This window comes from Moschus berezovskii, chromosome 24 (genome assembly GCF_049115385.1).
Source record: "Moschus berezovskii isolate FMDL1 chromosome 24, NW_MosBer_1.0, whole genome shotgun sequence".
Classification (NCBI taxonomy): Eukaryota; Metazoa; Chordata; class Mammalia; order Artiodactyla; family Moschidae; genus Moschus; species Moschus berezovskii.
Window position 1 is genome coordinate 3893635 of NC_142483.1, and position 15903 is coordinate 3909537.

The 15903-nt window shown below is 61.2% G+C and overlaps 1 protein-coding gene across 1 annotated transcript in view; it reads left to right on the plus strand.

The window, feature by feature from the left end:
* PLXND1 (plexin D1) overlaps positions 1-15903 on the plus strand; it is a 49392-nt gene that overhangs the window by 13231 nt on the left and 20258 nt on the right. The window contains exons 2-9 of the mRNA XM_055413522.2: positions 4014-4190; positions 6901-7032; positions 7243-7343; positions 7432-7561; positions 8746-8923; positions 9079-9187; positions 9622-9724; positions 14329-14433. Coding sequence (XP_055269497.2) covers positions 4014-4190; positions 6901-7032; positions 7243-7343; positions 7432-7561; positions 8746-8923; positions 9079-9187; positions 9622-9724; positions 14329-14433 — 1035 coding nt within the window. The remainder of the gene's footprint in view (positions 1-4013; positions 4191-6900; positions 7033-7242; positions 7344-7431; positions 7562-8745; positions 8924-9078; positions 9188-9621; positions 9725-14328; positions 14434-15903) is intronic.

The following is a 15903-nucleotide window of genomic DNA, read 5'->3' on the forward strand; positions in this document are numbered from 1 at the left end:
AGCATCCGCCTGCCGCTCATCCCATTTTCGAGAGGGATAAACTGAGGTTCTCAGAGGAACCAGAAGTAGCAGCCAGGTGCTGCCTGGCCCCGAAGACCTGTGTTGTCACACACACCATCAACATACAGTTGACTCCTGTTTTTCCTTCAGTTCATCAGCAACCAGCATGGGCGGTGTTGATCTCAGTATTTCTGCTTGGCAAAGAAGCAGCTGAATACAGTCATTCACACTTGAGTCAAAATTAGTTTCCTTTCTTTAGTTAAACCCAGAGCACAGTCTCCGCCCTAAAGGAGCTCATGGAGAAATCAAAGTGGTGAGCAGCACAGAGGAGGGGAGAGCTGTTTTTTTTTTTGGAGCTGCATCTTGAAGGCGGGCTGAAAGCTTACTGCCTGGGCATGCCCGGCAAAGGGAGCGGCAAGGGTCAGGACAACGGGGGCTTGAGGGCCAAGGGGGAGTCCGAGGGGCTCAGAGGTTTGGGAAGGGCATTGGTTGCTGAAGGAACAGCGTTATGAAGGTTCAGCCGCCCTGGGAGGAAAGCGTGGCCACATTTGAGAAAGGGCAGAGACTAGTGTGAGAGCCAGGGGCAAGGCAGAGAGAGAAGTGAGACTCCAGGCTGGAGCAGCCGGCAGGAGCCAGCTCACCCAGGCCTTGAGTGCCAGCTTGACCCAGGGCGGCCAGGAGCCAGGGAGGGGCTGGCCAGTCCTATGCTGGGAAGGTGGCCCCCGTGTGTTGGAGAAGGCTGCTGTGAGCGCCCAGCCCTCCCCCTGCACCCCAGGGAATTGGTGTTGTGAAAGCAAGGCCTAGTGAGACTCGAAGGCGGGCCGGTGCTGACAGAGGAATCTCAGGCCATGTCACAGGGTCAGGGCAGGCAGTATTTTGGACCTTAGAGCTGACTGCCGCCCCTTGGAGACCAAGTTCGGCTGAGGCCACACTCGGGACGGCCGGCCGCCAGGTCCCTGGAGCCTGCTGACCCCCTTTCCCGGGCCATATCCCCCCAAGAGTGGAGGCCTTGCCTGCTCGCCCGGTGGACATGTGTGTCCGGCTTCCGTTTTCGAGGCGGTTGAAGCCTTGTGATTTCCCCTGGCGGCTGGGGAGCCAGCTTCCCCCTCAGATCACAGATCATACAGTGAGCAGCCAACGGGTGACTTCTCCTTTAAACTTTTTTTTAAATTTTATTTTTAGGATAAGAAAAAAAAAAAGTCGGAGGAAAGGCTTTTTAGAGAATTCCTTCGGTGCAGAATTAATGGCTCTCTGCTACAGGGCGGGCAGGCCAGAGTCAGATTCCCAGGCTGCCCCACCTGGCCCTCTCTGCCACCCCGGCCTGCAAATCACCCTGGCCCAGGTGGTTCCCAGGACCCCCCACCCTGCTGGACTGGGGACCCCCATCGCGGAAAACCCCAAAGGTGTCCCCTGGGCCTCCCAGGTCCCCCTTCCTGCCCCCACCCCAGAACTCAGGGAGGAAGCTCATGTCCCTTGGGCCAGGGTTTGCAATGTTAATTTTAGAACAACGTATTATTTAATGACGCTCGTCATCCATATTCAGGAAAGAGGAGTTACGCAACCCCTGGGGAAAGCGTCTTCATGGAAGGTCTGGGGCCCAGGTGCCTGCTCGCTGCCTCACCTCTTCCCTGCAGCCGCGGGATTTCAGAGGGTGGGCCCTGGGGAGAGGAGCAGGCAGCTGCCTTCCAGGGCCATCCCCCAACTCAGGCCCCGCGATGAACACAGAGGATGAGTCAGGTAAGGTAGGTTCGAAGCTGGAAGATGAGCGAAAAGTGATAAGACAACCTGGGTGGCGGCATCCGAGGCAGAGGGACTGGCACGTGCACAGGCCCTGGGGCAGGACCCAGCTTGGACTGAGAGGCAGAGACGATGCCCGTGGCTGGAGTGGAGAGGGGAGGGTAAGGGATGGGCCCCGCTCCTCAGGCCCCTGGAAGGAGTGTGAGGGACTTTTAGGATGTGAGGCTTATTCTCAGTATTGCCTCAACCATCAGAGAGGGATGATTTGAGACCTCTCTGCAGAGGAGACCTCTGCACCTTATAGGGCTCGCTCGGCAGCTCTGTTCCGGGGGAAAATGTTGAGATCAGAGTCAGCCCAGAGAGCAGGGGCCAGGAGAGCCTCCTTACGGGAAGATGGCTGTCTTAAGGTGGTCCCAGGGGTCCAGGTGAGAAAGCTTTTGAGGTTGGCATGATTTACCCCTAAATTCCACTTGGTCACAATCATGTCAGCGACGTCACATCTGAAACAGCGCAGTGTCAGTTCCCACTTCTGGGGCGTTTACCGTGGGCCACGCTCATGCTGGCGTTCCACAATGAACTGTCTTATCCAGGTGCCTGTGAGGGAGGCGCTGGAGATGCACCAGTGTTTTTTTTTTAAGATTTTTTAAGTTATTTATTTTTGGCTGTGCTGGGTCTCCGTTGCTGCGCACGGGCTTTCTGAAACTCATTGCGGTGCGGGGGCTTTTTGTTGAGGTGCCTTCTCGTTGCAGAGCACAGGCTCTAGAGCACAAGTTCAGTCATTGGGCCATGTGGACTCTGTTGCTCCAAAGTGTCCGGGATCTTCCCAGTCTAGGGATCGAACCTGTGTCACCTGCAATGGCAGGCAGATTCTCAACCACTGGACTTACCTGGGGAGTCAGAGATGCGCCCACTTCACAGCTTGGTAAACCGAGGCTCAGAGGAGTGACGTGACTTGCTCAGGTCGCCCCTAACTCTCCTGCGGAAGGCCACCGCATGGTGATTTGTGGCCCCAGGGCCCTCCCCAGCCCCACCCCGTCTCTTGGCTCAGGGCTCAGCTGTGTTTATTTTTCCAAGAATGAAGGACCTGGTACTTATGGTTTGCTCTTGAACACTAGCTGAGATTGTGTACAAAACCCATGTGGGTACATCACTGGTGGTTTCGGCTTGCACAAAACACAGATAAGGGAGGAAAGCTCCTCTCTAAAGCCAGTCCCGCTGCCCACTTCAGGCCTGGTGGCCTGACATCACAGCCGGTGACCTGGAGTGGGCCACGCCCCGTCTGAGCCTCAGTTACCCCAACTGTGACATGGGATCTCAGAGCAGGGCCAGGATCCAGCAAACCGATGCACAGGCCTGGTGCAGGGTCAGTCCCAGTAAACGTGGCCTGTGTTGTATTTGCTGTCGTGACTATTAATGTTTATGCGCCCATTTTACCAGAAAGGCCTGTGACACCCTGTGAGTGTTCTCAGCCAGAGCCTCCTTCTTCACCGTCAGTGCAGATCTGTGGCATCGCCCGGGCTGGGCCGTCCCTGCTGGGTGACGCACTCCTTCCTGTCCATCCCTACCATCCACTCTTCTAAACCACCCTTGTGTCCGCGTCCCGGTGGATTTGCACAGTCGCCTTCTCAGAGGCACTTCCTGGAGGCCTGTGTTGTATGTTTGTGCAGATTGAAGAAGAAACCTTCAAAAGGTCATCCTGCCCCCTGAGTTGGGGCTGACGTGGATGCCAGGAGTGTGCATTTGGACACATCTGGCCTCGACTTGTTCGTCTGTAATGTGGGCAGATGAAGGGATGTGTGTTGCAGCCTCAGTTTGGGGAGGCATCAGCCTTTTGTCTAGTAACCTGCTGGGAAGTTGAGGGGTGGGGGTTGCTGGGGTCAGAGCAGGAATCTTGGGGGAGTGGGAGAAAAACCTCATGGTTGCTATGGAGACCCAGCCAGACAGGAGAGACACCTCTTGGGTGTCAGCAGGTAAGTTGGGGCAGAGGCTGGCCTCCCTGGGCCTTCTTGATCCCTCACATGACCCTTCCTGGCCAGCTCCTGTGTACCCGGAACAGACCCCTCTGCTAGGGACAGCTCCATGACTGAAGCCAAGGGCAGGGGTCAACCTGGGCTCGGAGACATGGTCCTGCTTGCATCGGGGCCTGAACCCAGCGCAGAGCAGGAGCAGGACTTTGAAAGCTCGGAGGCGGAGGCCGGAGGTCCCGGCCAGCCGCGGAGGACTGGGAGCCACAGAAGGTTCTGGAGCCGCAGTCTGACATGCTGTCTTTCTTCCAGCTGCAGCCGGAGCAGCTGGACTGCGGGGCCGCCCACCTGCAGCACCCGCTGTCTGTCCTGCAGCCGCTGAGGGCCTTGCCCGTGTTCCGAGCGCCGGGCCTCTCCTCTGTGGCCGTGGCCGGTGTGGGCAACTACACGGTGGTCTTCCTGGGCACGGTCAGCGGGCGGCTGCTGAAGGTACCGGCGGGCCGGGGGTGCTCAGCGGGAGCGGGCCGGGGGCCCATGGGTGAGACGGCATCTTCCATGTCTGTTCCTTCCCCTCTGGTTCACACCAGTGAGTTCCCGTCGTGCAGACGAGGGAAGCAGAGCTCAGGGGGCCCGTCTCTGGGCCTCCAGGACCCGGCTTCAGAAGCCGGCGGATCTGAGTTCAGGTCTCTGGGCTGTGCCACTCGCAGGCTGTTTGACACGGAGCAGTGGACGTGTTCTCTCCCGGCTTCAGTGTCCCCAGCCATCAAAGGCCGAAAGTTCAGCCTCCCGAGATTCTTGCAGGGCTTTGACGGGGTGGGGGAGGCCACAGCCTGGCAAGTGGGGGTCTCCCCCTGTCCCCTGTTCCACCAGCCTCTGAGGATGCCCCAGCTCCCAACCAAGGTGACTGGCTTCTGCAGGTAATGCTTCCCGCCCCCGAGATGCCGAGAGCTGGGTGAGAGGAGTCAGTCTCCCTGCTAAGCGGCCCCAGGGGAGGGCATGGACTGGCCCTCCAGCCACTTTCCACCCCCGGCCTGTCCAGAGCGTCAGCCGTCTGGCCTGGCTCCGACCTGCACGAGGCCCTGGTCTAATTGATTCAGATCCGATAATCCAATTCGCTCAGCTTCCCCTGTGGCAGACGCCACAGGCTGGTGGTGAGCAGTGGAGGCCAGAGTCCCAGCCCTCCCACCCCAGGACCCTAGCCGCTGACATCCCTGGGGGAGATGCCAGGCGTGGGAGCAGGGGCAGGGGGCCTTCTCCACCTTCACAGTTTCCGTTGAGGGTCCGCAGACAGCGGGACTTGTGGTCGGGATCAGACACTTGCATGTGGCTCCTGGCTCTTGCCCTCCCGGTTGTGGGACCTGGGGTGGTTTCCCCATCTGTCCAGGAGTCTCCCCGCCACCCTCACCCATGAAGCCGCAGATATTAGGCACCACTGTCTACCCAGCCTCAACAGGCACATCACGAGCATCCTCACGCTTAATTCTCACATCACTTCGAGGGAGGCAGAGCCGTGATCCCCGTTTCACAGATGGGGACACTGAGGCTCTGCGAGGGGAACCGAGTGCCCCAAAATCAGATAGCGGGGAAAGTGGAAAGTGCAAGTCGCTCAGTTGTGTCTGATTCTTTGCAGCCCCATGGACTGTATAGCCCATGGAATTCTCCAGGCCAGAATAATGGAGTGGGTAGCCTTTCCCTTCTCCAGGGGATCTTCCCAATCCAGGGATCAAACCCAGGTCTCCCGCATCGCAGGTGGATTCTTTATCAGCTGAGCCACCAGGGAAACCCACATAGCAGGAACTGGGGTGGAATCCAAGTCGAGTCAGCTCAGAGGCTGCCCCGCCCCTCAGTCCTGACCTCCGCAGCCACCACCCTGCTTCATGCCAGGGCCTCTCCTGCCCACTCTCGCCTCACTTGAGGCTTTGATCACAGCCCCCAGCCCAGGCCCCAGAGCATGCCAGGTGCTCGGTAGACTTTGGAAAGAGTGGAAACATGTCTGCTGGATGCCTGGGGGACTCAGGGGGCCAAGCTGCCCGGGACAGACTGCCAAGAGGCCACTTGGGATGAGGCATGTCTCAGGGGCTGGGGAGAGAGTAATTGCAGTTTAGGGTGTGGGGGGCGTCAGGGAGGCTGTTTTGCTGAAGACGTTGGGAGGACAGCTCCCAGCCCAAGGGGGAGAGGAAGGGGTTTGAGACCAGAGCACAGCACGGAGAAGACATGGCGGCTGGATGTTGAGTTGGGTTTAGTGACTAGAGAGGAGGCTCGTGGAATAAGATGGGGTGGAAGTCAGGGCCTTGAATGCCAGAACACATTGATCCACAAGCAGGAGGAGCAGTTAAAGGTTCTGGAGCCCACAGAGGAGGGCTGGGGGCTTGGAGGTCCCAAGGAGCCATCTAGACCCCTCGCCCCATCTCAGAGCTTGACAAGGCCTTGACAAGGCAACATGGAACGTCAGATCAGCAGAGAAGAGCAATTTGATGAGTCTCTGACCAGCCTTGTCAGGTCTCTGGGGGACGTGCAGAGGGGCCGTCAGCCAGAGAAGCTTCCAGACCCCAGCCAGTCCTGGTCCTTCTCCTGCCTGGACATTGGACCCCAGCCTTGGATCTGGGGTCAGACAGACCTAGAACTCCATCATGACCCTGAGGCATCTTCCTTTTAGGACTCTTGCTAAGTCCCTTGGCTCCTCTGGGCCTCAGTTTCCTCATCTGTGAGATGGGCGTGTGAGAGGGGAGGGGTGAGACCCTCCCCTCTCCGGGGCCTGGCCCCAGCAACACTTCGCCTGCATCTTCCCTAGCACGCCCCACGGCCACACGGGGTGGGTATCATCCTCAGCCCTGTTAGCTCAGAGAGGGGAAGTGACTCGGATAGCTCCAGCCTGTGCAGTTTGTAAATGTCAAGGCCAGAATTCAAACCCGGGCCCTTTCTCCCTGCCATGACGCCTGCAGCCTCCCAGAGAATGTTTTCTTCACTGTGAAGCCTGGCCCTGTGCATACCACGGTGGGGCGTGCTGGCGGTGGTGGGGTTCCTGGGGGGAGGGGCGCACGACAGAGGGTGGGGGGCAGACCTACCGCCAGCCCTGGAAGGGCCCGAGGCGGAGACTCCCAAGCTTGGGGCAGCCCCACCCCGCCAGGGCCGGTCCCCAGCCTCCCCCTACCCGGGGACGCCCCATCCCCTGACGGCCACCCCCTCCGTACTCCCCCAGATCAACCTGAACGAGAGCATGCAGGTGGTGAGCCGGAAGGTGGTGACGGTGGCCTACGGGGAGCCTGTGCACCACGTGATGCAGTTTGACCCCGCGGACCCCGGGTACCTGTATCTGATGACCTCCCACCAGGTGCGGCGGGCCTCGGCCTGACGGCCTGACGAGGCCCCCTCCCCTCGCCTCTGCCCGAGCGCGTCTGCTCCTTCGGGAAGCGGCGCCCCCTCCCTTCGTCCTGCCGCGGCCTCGTTCCCCGCCCCGCCACGCTGGCCTCAGTTTCCCAGCCTCTCCCGGCCCTCGCCGGCTGCCCCCGCCCCGCTGAGCTGGGCCCGCCTCTGTCTCCAGATGGCCAGGGTGAAGGTCGCCGCCTGCGCCGCGCACACCACCTGCGGGGACTGCGTGGGCGCGGCCGACGCCTACTGCGGCTGGTGCGCCCTGGAGACGCGGTGAGGCCCGGGGGCGCGGGCTGGGCCGGGAGGCCGCAGGGGTGGGCGCGCACCTCCGCCCGATCCTGACCTGCGCCCGGCGCCCCAGGTGCACCCTGCAGCAGGACTGTGCCAACTCCAGCCAGCCGCACTTCTGGACCAGTGCCAGCGAGGGCCCCGGCCGCTGCCCCGCCATGACCGTGCTGCCGGCCGAGATCAACGTGCACCAGGAGTACCCGGTGAGTCCCGGGAGCCAGGACCCCAGCTCTGGGCTCAGCAGTGCGGGTAGAGAGCAACCCTTCCCCTGGCACCCAGACCCGACAGGCGGAGCCTCCTGGTTGTGGCACCCCAGGGGCTTGAAGGCAGATAACGAGAACAGTGGCTGGGTGCTCTTAACACCCGCGTCATGCAGATGGGGAAAGTGAGGCACGGAGCAGTAAAGGGACTTGTTCAAGATTATACAGTGAGGAAGTGCCCAAGCTGGGATTTGAATTCAAGCAGCTGCCCCCTTGCCCCCACAATCCGTGTCCAGGAGTGCCTAGGCCTGCCACAGCCAGCTCCCTGCTTACCTGTAGCAGACGGCCTCGGTGCAGGGGATTCCAGGGGGCAGGAGCTGAGGGACAGACAGGCTTGGGTGCCCCCGCCCCAGCCCTGCCCTCAGAGGCTTCTCTGGGGCAGACATCCTCGTCTGTCACGTGGTCTGATGACCGACAGGAGCTGGGGCTCCCGTGCTCCGCCCCCATCACTCCACATCACCGTCCTGCACGTATGTCCTCCGGTCGGGCAGGCGGCCGGGGGCTTTGTCCATCCATTCATTCACCTCTTTATTCGTCAATATTGAGCACCTGCTCTGTGCCACTACAGTCCTGGACTTGGGGACACAGCAGTGAACAAGAGAGGCAAGCCGCTGGCCCTCGAGGGGTGGACACACTCAGAGGAGAGGGCGGAGTCAAGATAAAATGCCAGGATGGCGATCAGTGCTGTGGAGAAGAAGGAAGCAGAGCACAGGACGGGGTGCAGAGCGAGCAGTACTGACATTTTACATCAGGTCGGGGTGGGGGGGGTCTCACTGCAAGGTGACATCCGAGCAGAGATAGGAAGCCAGTGTGAGCATCTGGGCCAGACGGACCCACCAGTGCAAAGGCCCTGGGGTGGGAACAAGATTCATGATTTGAGAGAGTGCTGAGAGGCTGGCATCCAAGGTCCGGGGGCCAGATCTTGCAGGGCCTCTGGCTCCTGTAAGGTGGTCAGTTTCACTTTGCGGAGGGGGAAACTGAGGCCCAAATAGTCTGCATCCCCGTGGCCCTGGAGTCAAGGCCACTGACCAACCTCTGCTCTCCAGGTTCCAGGGTGGGGGTGGGGCGGTGCGAGGTGTGGCTTTCCCCCACCGCCGCACCCCCAGCTAAGGGTCCCTGGCCTCCAGGGTATGATCCTGCAGATCTCGGGGAGCCTGCCCAGCCTCAGCGGCATGGAGATGGCCTGTGACTATGGCCACGGCATCCGCACGGTGGCTCGGGTCCCAGGCCCAGCCTTCGGCCACCAGATCGCCTACTGCAACCTCCTGCCCAAGGATCAGTTCCCACCTTTCCCGCCCCACCGAGGTAGGCACCTCATGGCCCAGGCTGCAAGGAAGGCCGAAGGGGGCCCTCAGATGCTGGACTCTTAGGCGTGGGGGCCTGATGGCACAGCCGCTGGTGTCGGTGGACCCCCCACGTCCCCTTGTCCTTCTATCCCTGGACGCCCTTCTCTGTTCCAGACCACGTGACCGTTGAGATGTCGGTGAGGGTGCAGGGGCAGAACATCGTCAGGGCCAGCTTCACCATCTACGACTGCGGCCGGGTTGGGCAGGTGTACCCACACACGGCGTGAGTGGGGTGTGGGGGCTGGCTTCCGGGTGGGGGTAGGAGGCTTTGCTCTTGGGGAAGCAGCCTCTGGGAAAATGACGGTGTCCCAGAGGCAGACGGGACCCTTGGCTGCTCACCTGGCGGCTCATTCGTGCAGCAGACCCTCATCACCCAGTGTGCCCGGCGTCTGTGAGCACCCAGGCCAGTTGAGGCTGAGAAGAGTGCTTTGATTACGCTTAACTTAGTCTCCTGGAGGCCCTGCTTGCCTATCTTCTCCTTGCATACCTCCTGCACTGGGGAGCTCATTACCTTACAAAATGCCCAGCCCCCCTGGGCAGCTCTGATGTTGAGCAAGATCTCGTTTCTGTGTGCTGGGATCTGTGTCCCGGGTCCCCGCTGCTGGGCACAGGGATGGGGAGCCAGGTGGCTGAGGGGAGGCCCCCACTGTCTTTCAGTTGCACCAACTGCCTGTCGGCACGGTGGCCCTGTTTCTGGTGCGCCCAGCAGCACGCCTGCGTCTCCAACCAGTCTCAGTGTGAGGCCTCGCCAAATCCCACGGTACGCCAGGCCCGGGGTGCCCTCTGCCTCCACTGTTTCTTTTTTTTCCTTCATTTAGCATGTCGAGAACATTTCCGTGTCGTTACATCGTCTTCCTTGGCTTCAACTTTAACAGCCGCCGCACTGGGCTCGTCGTCACAGTGCATGTAACCAGTGCCCTATTGCCGTTCTCTTCTCCAGGGGATCTTCCCAACCTGGGGATTGAACCCGGGTCTCCTGCATTACAGGCAGATTCTCCACCATCTGAGCCACCAGGGAAGCCCCTCCAATCCCCTGCTGCTGGACGTGCTGAGCACGCCTCTTTCTTTTTGGAGTTCTGATATGTGTAGGGCATTGCATGGCCTTGACTGTCTCCTGGAGACCAGTTCTTCAACATGGCATTTTGGGGTGAAAGCCCATACTTTCAGCTCAGCTGACCCCCAGAAAGCCTGCGCGCGTTTACACTTCCAGCCTTTTAGGACAAGGCCCCTTCCTGCACATCATACTCATTTTTAATTTTACCTTCGACATTTTCCACGACCCTAGCGGGTCAGGGAGTACCAGGCTTGGGCCTTGAAAGGAAGCCCCTCTTGCTGGCAGCCTGTGTTCTCCCTGCTTCCCCAAGTCAGGGGCTGGGCCGAAAGACCTCAGCCTCCGTCTCCCACGGGCACTGGGGCCCCAGGGCCGGGGATTACTGTGGCTTTCACAGGGTAGAGAAAGCGAGTGACCTCCAGAGCCACAGGTTCCCAGGTCCTCCTGTTCTGCCGGCCTGATGGTGCCCTGAGCTAGGGGACAGCATGCCATCAGTTCCACGGGGCGGGCGTGTTGGGGAGGGTGGGGGATGGGCAGAGACACAGGCCAAGGCGCCATGTAGCTTGCCACCGGCTGGTTTGGGTGTGTTCACTTACGGGGCGGCCTCGCATCTTCCCCCAGAGAGCCTCTATGGCTGTCCCAGCCCTGTGCCAGGGATGACCAGACGGGACTCCCAAGACTGGTTAAGGTGGGACGGCTGGACCGCGGTGGGTGCCAGGGTGGGATGGCTGGACCGGGATGGTGCCAGGTCATATGCCAGCTCATCCCGTCAGGCCCGCCCGCTGGACCCTGAGTCTCGTGTCAGGGCCATGAGGGGCTCGGGGTGAGGCACCGGGTCCCTGCCTGCAGCTCATCACTCCAGGAAAGGGGAGTTCCCACCCATTTTCCAGATGGCACAGTTGAGGTAGTCAGTGTAACCCCCGAAAGCCCTGGCTCCCAGCAGGGAGCGGTCACTGAGGCCCGTCCTGCATCCCTAGGGAGCAGCCCTGGTGCCTGCTGGGGAAGTAGCCAATTAGACACTGCCCTCGCCATCACGAAGGCGAGAGCCCGCGGCGTGAGCTGTGGCTGTGTGATCCTGGGCAGGCCGCCACACCTCACTGTCCCCATCTCCCCGTCTGTGAAAGGGGGCCCGTCTCAAAGTGGGATCCGGAGCAACACCAGCTTCGTACTCGACACACTGTACGTGGCCCCTCTGCTGGGGGGACTTCGGGAGGGGAACCTCCTGCCCGATTCCGGCAGATGCGTAGGAGCTCGCCAGCCTGGAGGTGTTTCCGGGGCAGTGCCCCCAAGGACGCCTCCCCTCCTTGCCACCCCCCCGCAAGGTCTGCGGGTCAGAGATGTGTTGGGGGCGCAGAGAGGGCTTTTCTCAGAGAATTACGGTAGTCCAGGGGGAGAAGAGGCCACCCCCGCCTGGGCCTGGCTTGCTGCTTAATCCAGCGTTTAATTTAGAGCTGGTCAGTCGGTCGTAGAGGCCGTGGGGCTCAGGCCAGGCCAGGGAGGGGTCTCTGGGCAGGTGCGAGCCAGGGACTGTCTCCTGACTTCCCGTTGCCTCGTGGGCCCCAGAGGAAGGAAGCAGGGGGGTACAGGATGCTGCAAGGAGGGCAGGAACTTTTTTCCAAGGAGGGGAAGGGAGTGGAGAAGGCTGTCCCTTCCAGTCATCCTGGAGGAGGTGGCTTCCCCAGGGCGCGGTGACCTTAGGCCTTAGAAGCAGTGAGGGTTTGGGCAGGTGCCGGGGTCAGGCTCCCTGGGCGGGGGGAGCCTGGGCGGGTACCTCCACGAAGGTGGCTTCGTTAGGAGCTGGTGGAGAGGGCGGTTTGGTGGGAACGTGGGGGGCAGTTTATAGCAGGGGGCAGGGCGATGCAGAAAGGCAGGGAGGGAGCAGGTCGGGTGGGTTCAGTGGGGCCACTCAGTGCTCTGCTGCGTTGGGTCCCGAGCTCTGAACCCTCACACATGGAAAGACCTTGGGGGACTCTGTGAGCTCCAGTGCAGAGTCAGGCAAGCCCCCGCCGCAGCCTCATGCGCTGGGCTGACATCTGGGCTTCCTGGGGTTCCCGCCTTGCTGTCCTCCCAGCTCCTGCTCTCCCGCCTTCTCGGCTCTGCCCAGAGTCGGGGCGTGGTTTCCTGAGCCTGGAGGCGATACTCTGGCCAAGGGGGAGAAGCCACTCAGCTTGTCTCTGAGGCTTGGATGGTTCAGCCTGGGATGGGACAAGGAGGCCGCGATGCTGCGAGCCGCCGGCCACGGCCCCAGCAGAGTTAGTCAGCCTGTGTGAGTACAGAGTCCAAGGGGCGGCATCCCCTTTGGGCTCAGCTGGATCCGGAGCCTCTGCCAGCGTCACCAGGGCCTCCCGGCCCCTCTGAGTGGCCTCCGTGCTCTGGCAGGCCCTCCCCCTTGGCTGTAAGATGCCTTAGCAGCCCCGGGTGGGGTCCTGATCCCTGGTAATCCCAGGAGACCCTCCTTCTCGTTGGTTCTGCGGAAGTTTTCCAGGGGAACTGGGTCACATCCACTCCCCGAACCAATCGCTGAGCCCAGGATAGGCCTGGGTGCCTGCCCATCCCTGGGGCTAGGGAGAAGGGTCAGTCCTCCCAAACCACAGGCCTGGGGGTTGGGGAGATGCAGGCATATTTGGACCAGCTGTCCCCAGGGGAGATTAGTGACCCTGGGGGCTGTGCTGGAAGAGGGCAGAGGTGCACCAACACTCTCCCAGGCTTGCCCACTCCAGAGAATGGGTACAAGCATTCACAGGGGGTTATGACGATCGAGGAGAGTAGGGCCCTCGGGGATGGTCCCACGTTGTTTCCTCTGGACCCGCATGCCTCCAGCCCCCACTGCTGGCCACCTCCCCTCGGCTGGGCCAAAGCCAGGGTCGCAGCCGCAGGGCCCCCAGCCAGCTGTGAAGCGGGCTGGCGGCGGCGGCGAAACCCGATTGGAAACATGTGGGTTCCATTCCGCGAAATTCCATGGGGCTTACACATGGGACGGCTCAGGACGGCAGCTCAAGGGAGGGACGGACTTGCATGTCACACAGCAAGCCGGACACCAGCTCCTGCCTTGCAGCCCTGCAATGTTGGCCGGGCCGGATGGCTTCCTTGGCCCCTGTGGTCAGCAGCAGGCAGCGCTCCCGGGGAAGCTCATCGTCCAGGTGCGGTGTCCGGCCTAGGGGTCAGCAGAACGGTCTGCACCATTAGAGCCCGCTGTGCTGCTTGTTCCATCCTGGGCGCACCACTTTGTTTCTCTGTGCCTCAGTGTTCCAGTCTGTCAAGTGGGTATAACGATGGTACCCACCTCATAGGGCTTTTGGGAGGAGGGTTTGGTGAATTAATACAGCACATGGAGGGCTGTGGGTGCTGGCCACTAACCACTGTCGCTCCCGTGGTTGCTATTTATGACCGTAGTTAATGATCATAAATGAAGCATTGGTATCCCTTGAGCTCTGGTTTCATGCTGGGCCCCTGAGGGTCCCCTCAAGGAGCTCGTTGTCTGACTAACAATACTGAGAAAAGACCCTGGGTCCCTGTCTCTCACCTTGGTCCTCAGTTTCAGACCCCAGTCTCTGGCCCAAGAACCTGGGAAAGATTGAAGGGAGGAGTAGAAGGGGGTGGCAGAGGATGTGATGGCTGGCTGGCATCATCGAGTCAATGGACTTGAGTTTGAGCAAACTCTGGGAGGTAGTGAGGGACAGGGAATCCTGGCCTGCTGCAGTCCCTAGGGTCGCAGAGAGTCAGACACGACTGAGTGACTGAACAACAGTGTCTCCACATCCGACCCGGGAATGCGGACGCCCAGGCCCCCTGCTCGGGGCCCATGACGCAACCAGTCAGTGGAGAGGGGTGTGCAGCCTCACGCCCTGTTTCTCATGGGCCGCTCTGAAGTCTGAGGTTTCCTCTTTTGTGAATCATTCATCATGTGTCCATCTCAAAACTGGAATTCCAGAGCTGGAGGGAGCCTCAGAAAGTGAGTGCAGCGCCTTGTTTTACAACTGGGGAGAGATGAGGCCCAGAGCTGGGGAGGCCTCCCTAAGAGGCGGTCTGTGGAGTGGCCATGGGGACTCGGCTCCACTGGGCAGGTTACTGCCTCTTTCCGTGCCTGTCTCGTCTGTGAAACGGGGCCAGTACATCTCCCGCTCAGAGGATCAGGTGATGGTGTGGAGGCGGTGGATGTGGCTGTCGTTGTATTAGTAGCCTTCCTCCCTGCATAGGCTGCCCAGTGCCTCCCCAGGGAGGCGGGGCTGCACCGGCTGGCTGGGGTGCTCGTGAATCCTGTCTCCTCCGAAACGCCCCAGGGCCAGCCCCACTTCCTTGTGTCTTGACTGCAGAGCCCTCAGGACTGCCCGCAGACCCTGCCCTCCTCCCTGGCCCCCATGCCCACAGGCGGCTCCCAGAGCATCCCGGTGCTCCTGGCCAACACAGCCTTCTTCCAGGTAAGTGGGGGCGGGGCCCACCACCCGTGCTTTGCTTTTCCAGTCATTTATTTATTTGGCTGCCTGGGTCTTAGTTGCAGTGTGCAGGATCTCTAGGTGTGGCATGTGGGATCTAGTTCCCTGACCAGGGGTCGAACCCAGACCCTCTCCGTTGGGAGCTGGGAGTCTTAGCCACTAGACCACCCGGGAAGTCCCATGCTTTCGGTTTTCTTCCTCTGAGTTTCTGGGCTCTGTTGGAGAAAGCCCTGCCCTGGTTGCACGGAGGTAGGGGGAAGGAAGGTGGGTGGTGGGCACAGGCCTTGTGGACAGCCAGCTGCCCCTAGCTCCTGCAGGAAAGGAGGGTCTGTGACACCCCCCTGATAGGCCCAGCCCCTGCCCAGTGCTGCAGCCCACGGATGACTTCGTCCATGTCCACCCTGCGCTGTGCCCAGGCTGGGTTGTGACCCTGGACATACCCCCCCCCCACCCCGCTGGTTTGAGGCCGACACATCTTCCCTGGAGAACAGCCTGAGACCCCCTTGGCCACCTCATCCCCATTGTCCCGGTGGGCAGGGTGTGGCCCAGGAAGGGGTAGCAGATGCCTCCAGGCACACAGCATCAGGCTCGACTCGCACCCTAGCCCTGGACTCCTGGTCCAGTGCTCTTCCCCACCACCAACCTTCCCTGCCTGCACGCCGCCACCCCCCCGCAATCTGGGCTAGGGGAAGGGAGGCCGCCCCTTGCTGGGTCCCTCCTGGGGGAGCATCCTGGGTGGGAAGCGTTGACGAGTCCTGGACGTGTGCCAGCCACCCTCTCCCCAGCTCTCGGGGACTTGCCATCTGTCGCTTCCACGGGGGAGCTGAGGCCCTTGACGACTTGTCACACATTAGGGCCACGTGCCGGGCATCCAGAGTGTGTCAGGGAGCCTCGTCATGGCAGGGGACACCGCCCCGTGAAGGGCTTGTGGGGGGGGTCTGTGCCCTCGGTCCTGGGGCTCCTCCCTGCGGTGGTTGGGGCAGAGCTTCCGGGGCATTTGGAGCGGGGGAGGCCATGCTGCTCCCCTGGGCTGCTGGAGCCTGGCTCGGGGAGGCCCAGGGCCTGAGTGTAGGTCCTGCCTCCTGCTCTTGAGCAGAGTGTAATTGGGGGGCCCCTGTCTGCCTTTCTGGGGCCTTGGTGATCCCAGCCCACCTTCCCCTGGGCCTGCTTCTGACTCTGCCTGGGCTCTGCAGCAGCCCGATCCACGGAGCTCACACCCGGCAGAGCCCCAGACAGGCTGGCCAGCTGCCGTGAGCCCAGGGGCTCAGGAGACCCAGCTCAGTGTGGCAGGGATACAGGAGCTCTTCAGTTCAGTTCAGTTCAGTCACTCAGTCATGTCCGACTCTTTGCGACCCCATGAATCACAGCACGCCAGGCCCTGTCCATCACCAACTCCCGGAGTTCATTCAAACTCATGTCCATCGAGCTGGTGATGCCATCCAGCCATCTCATTCT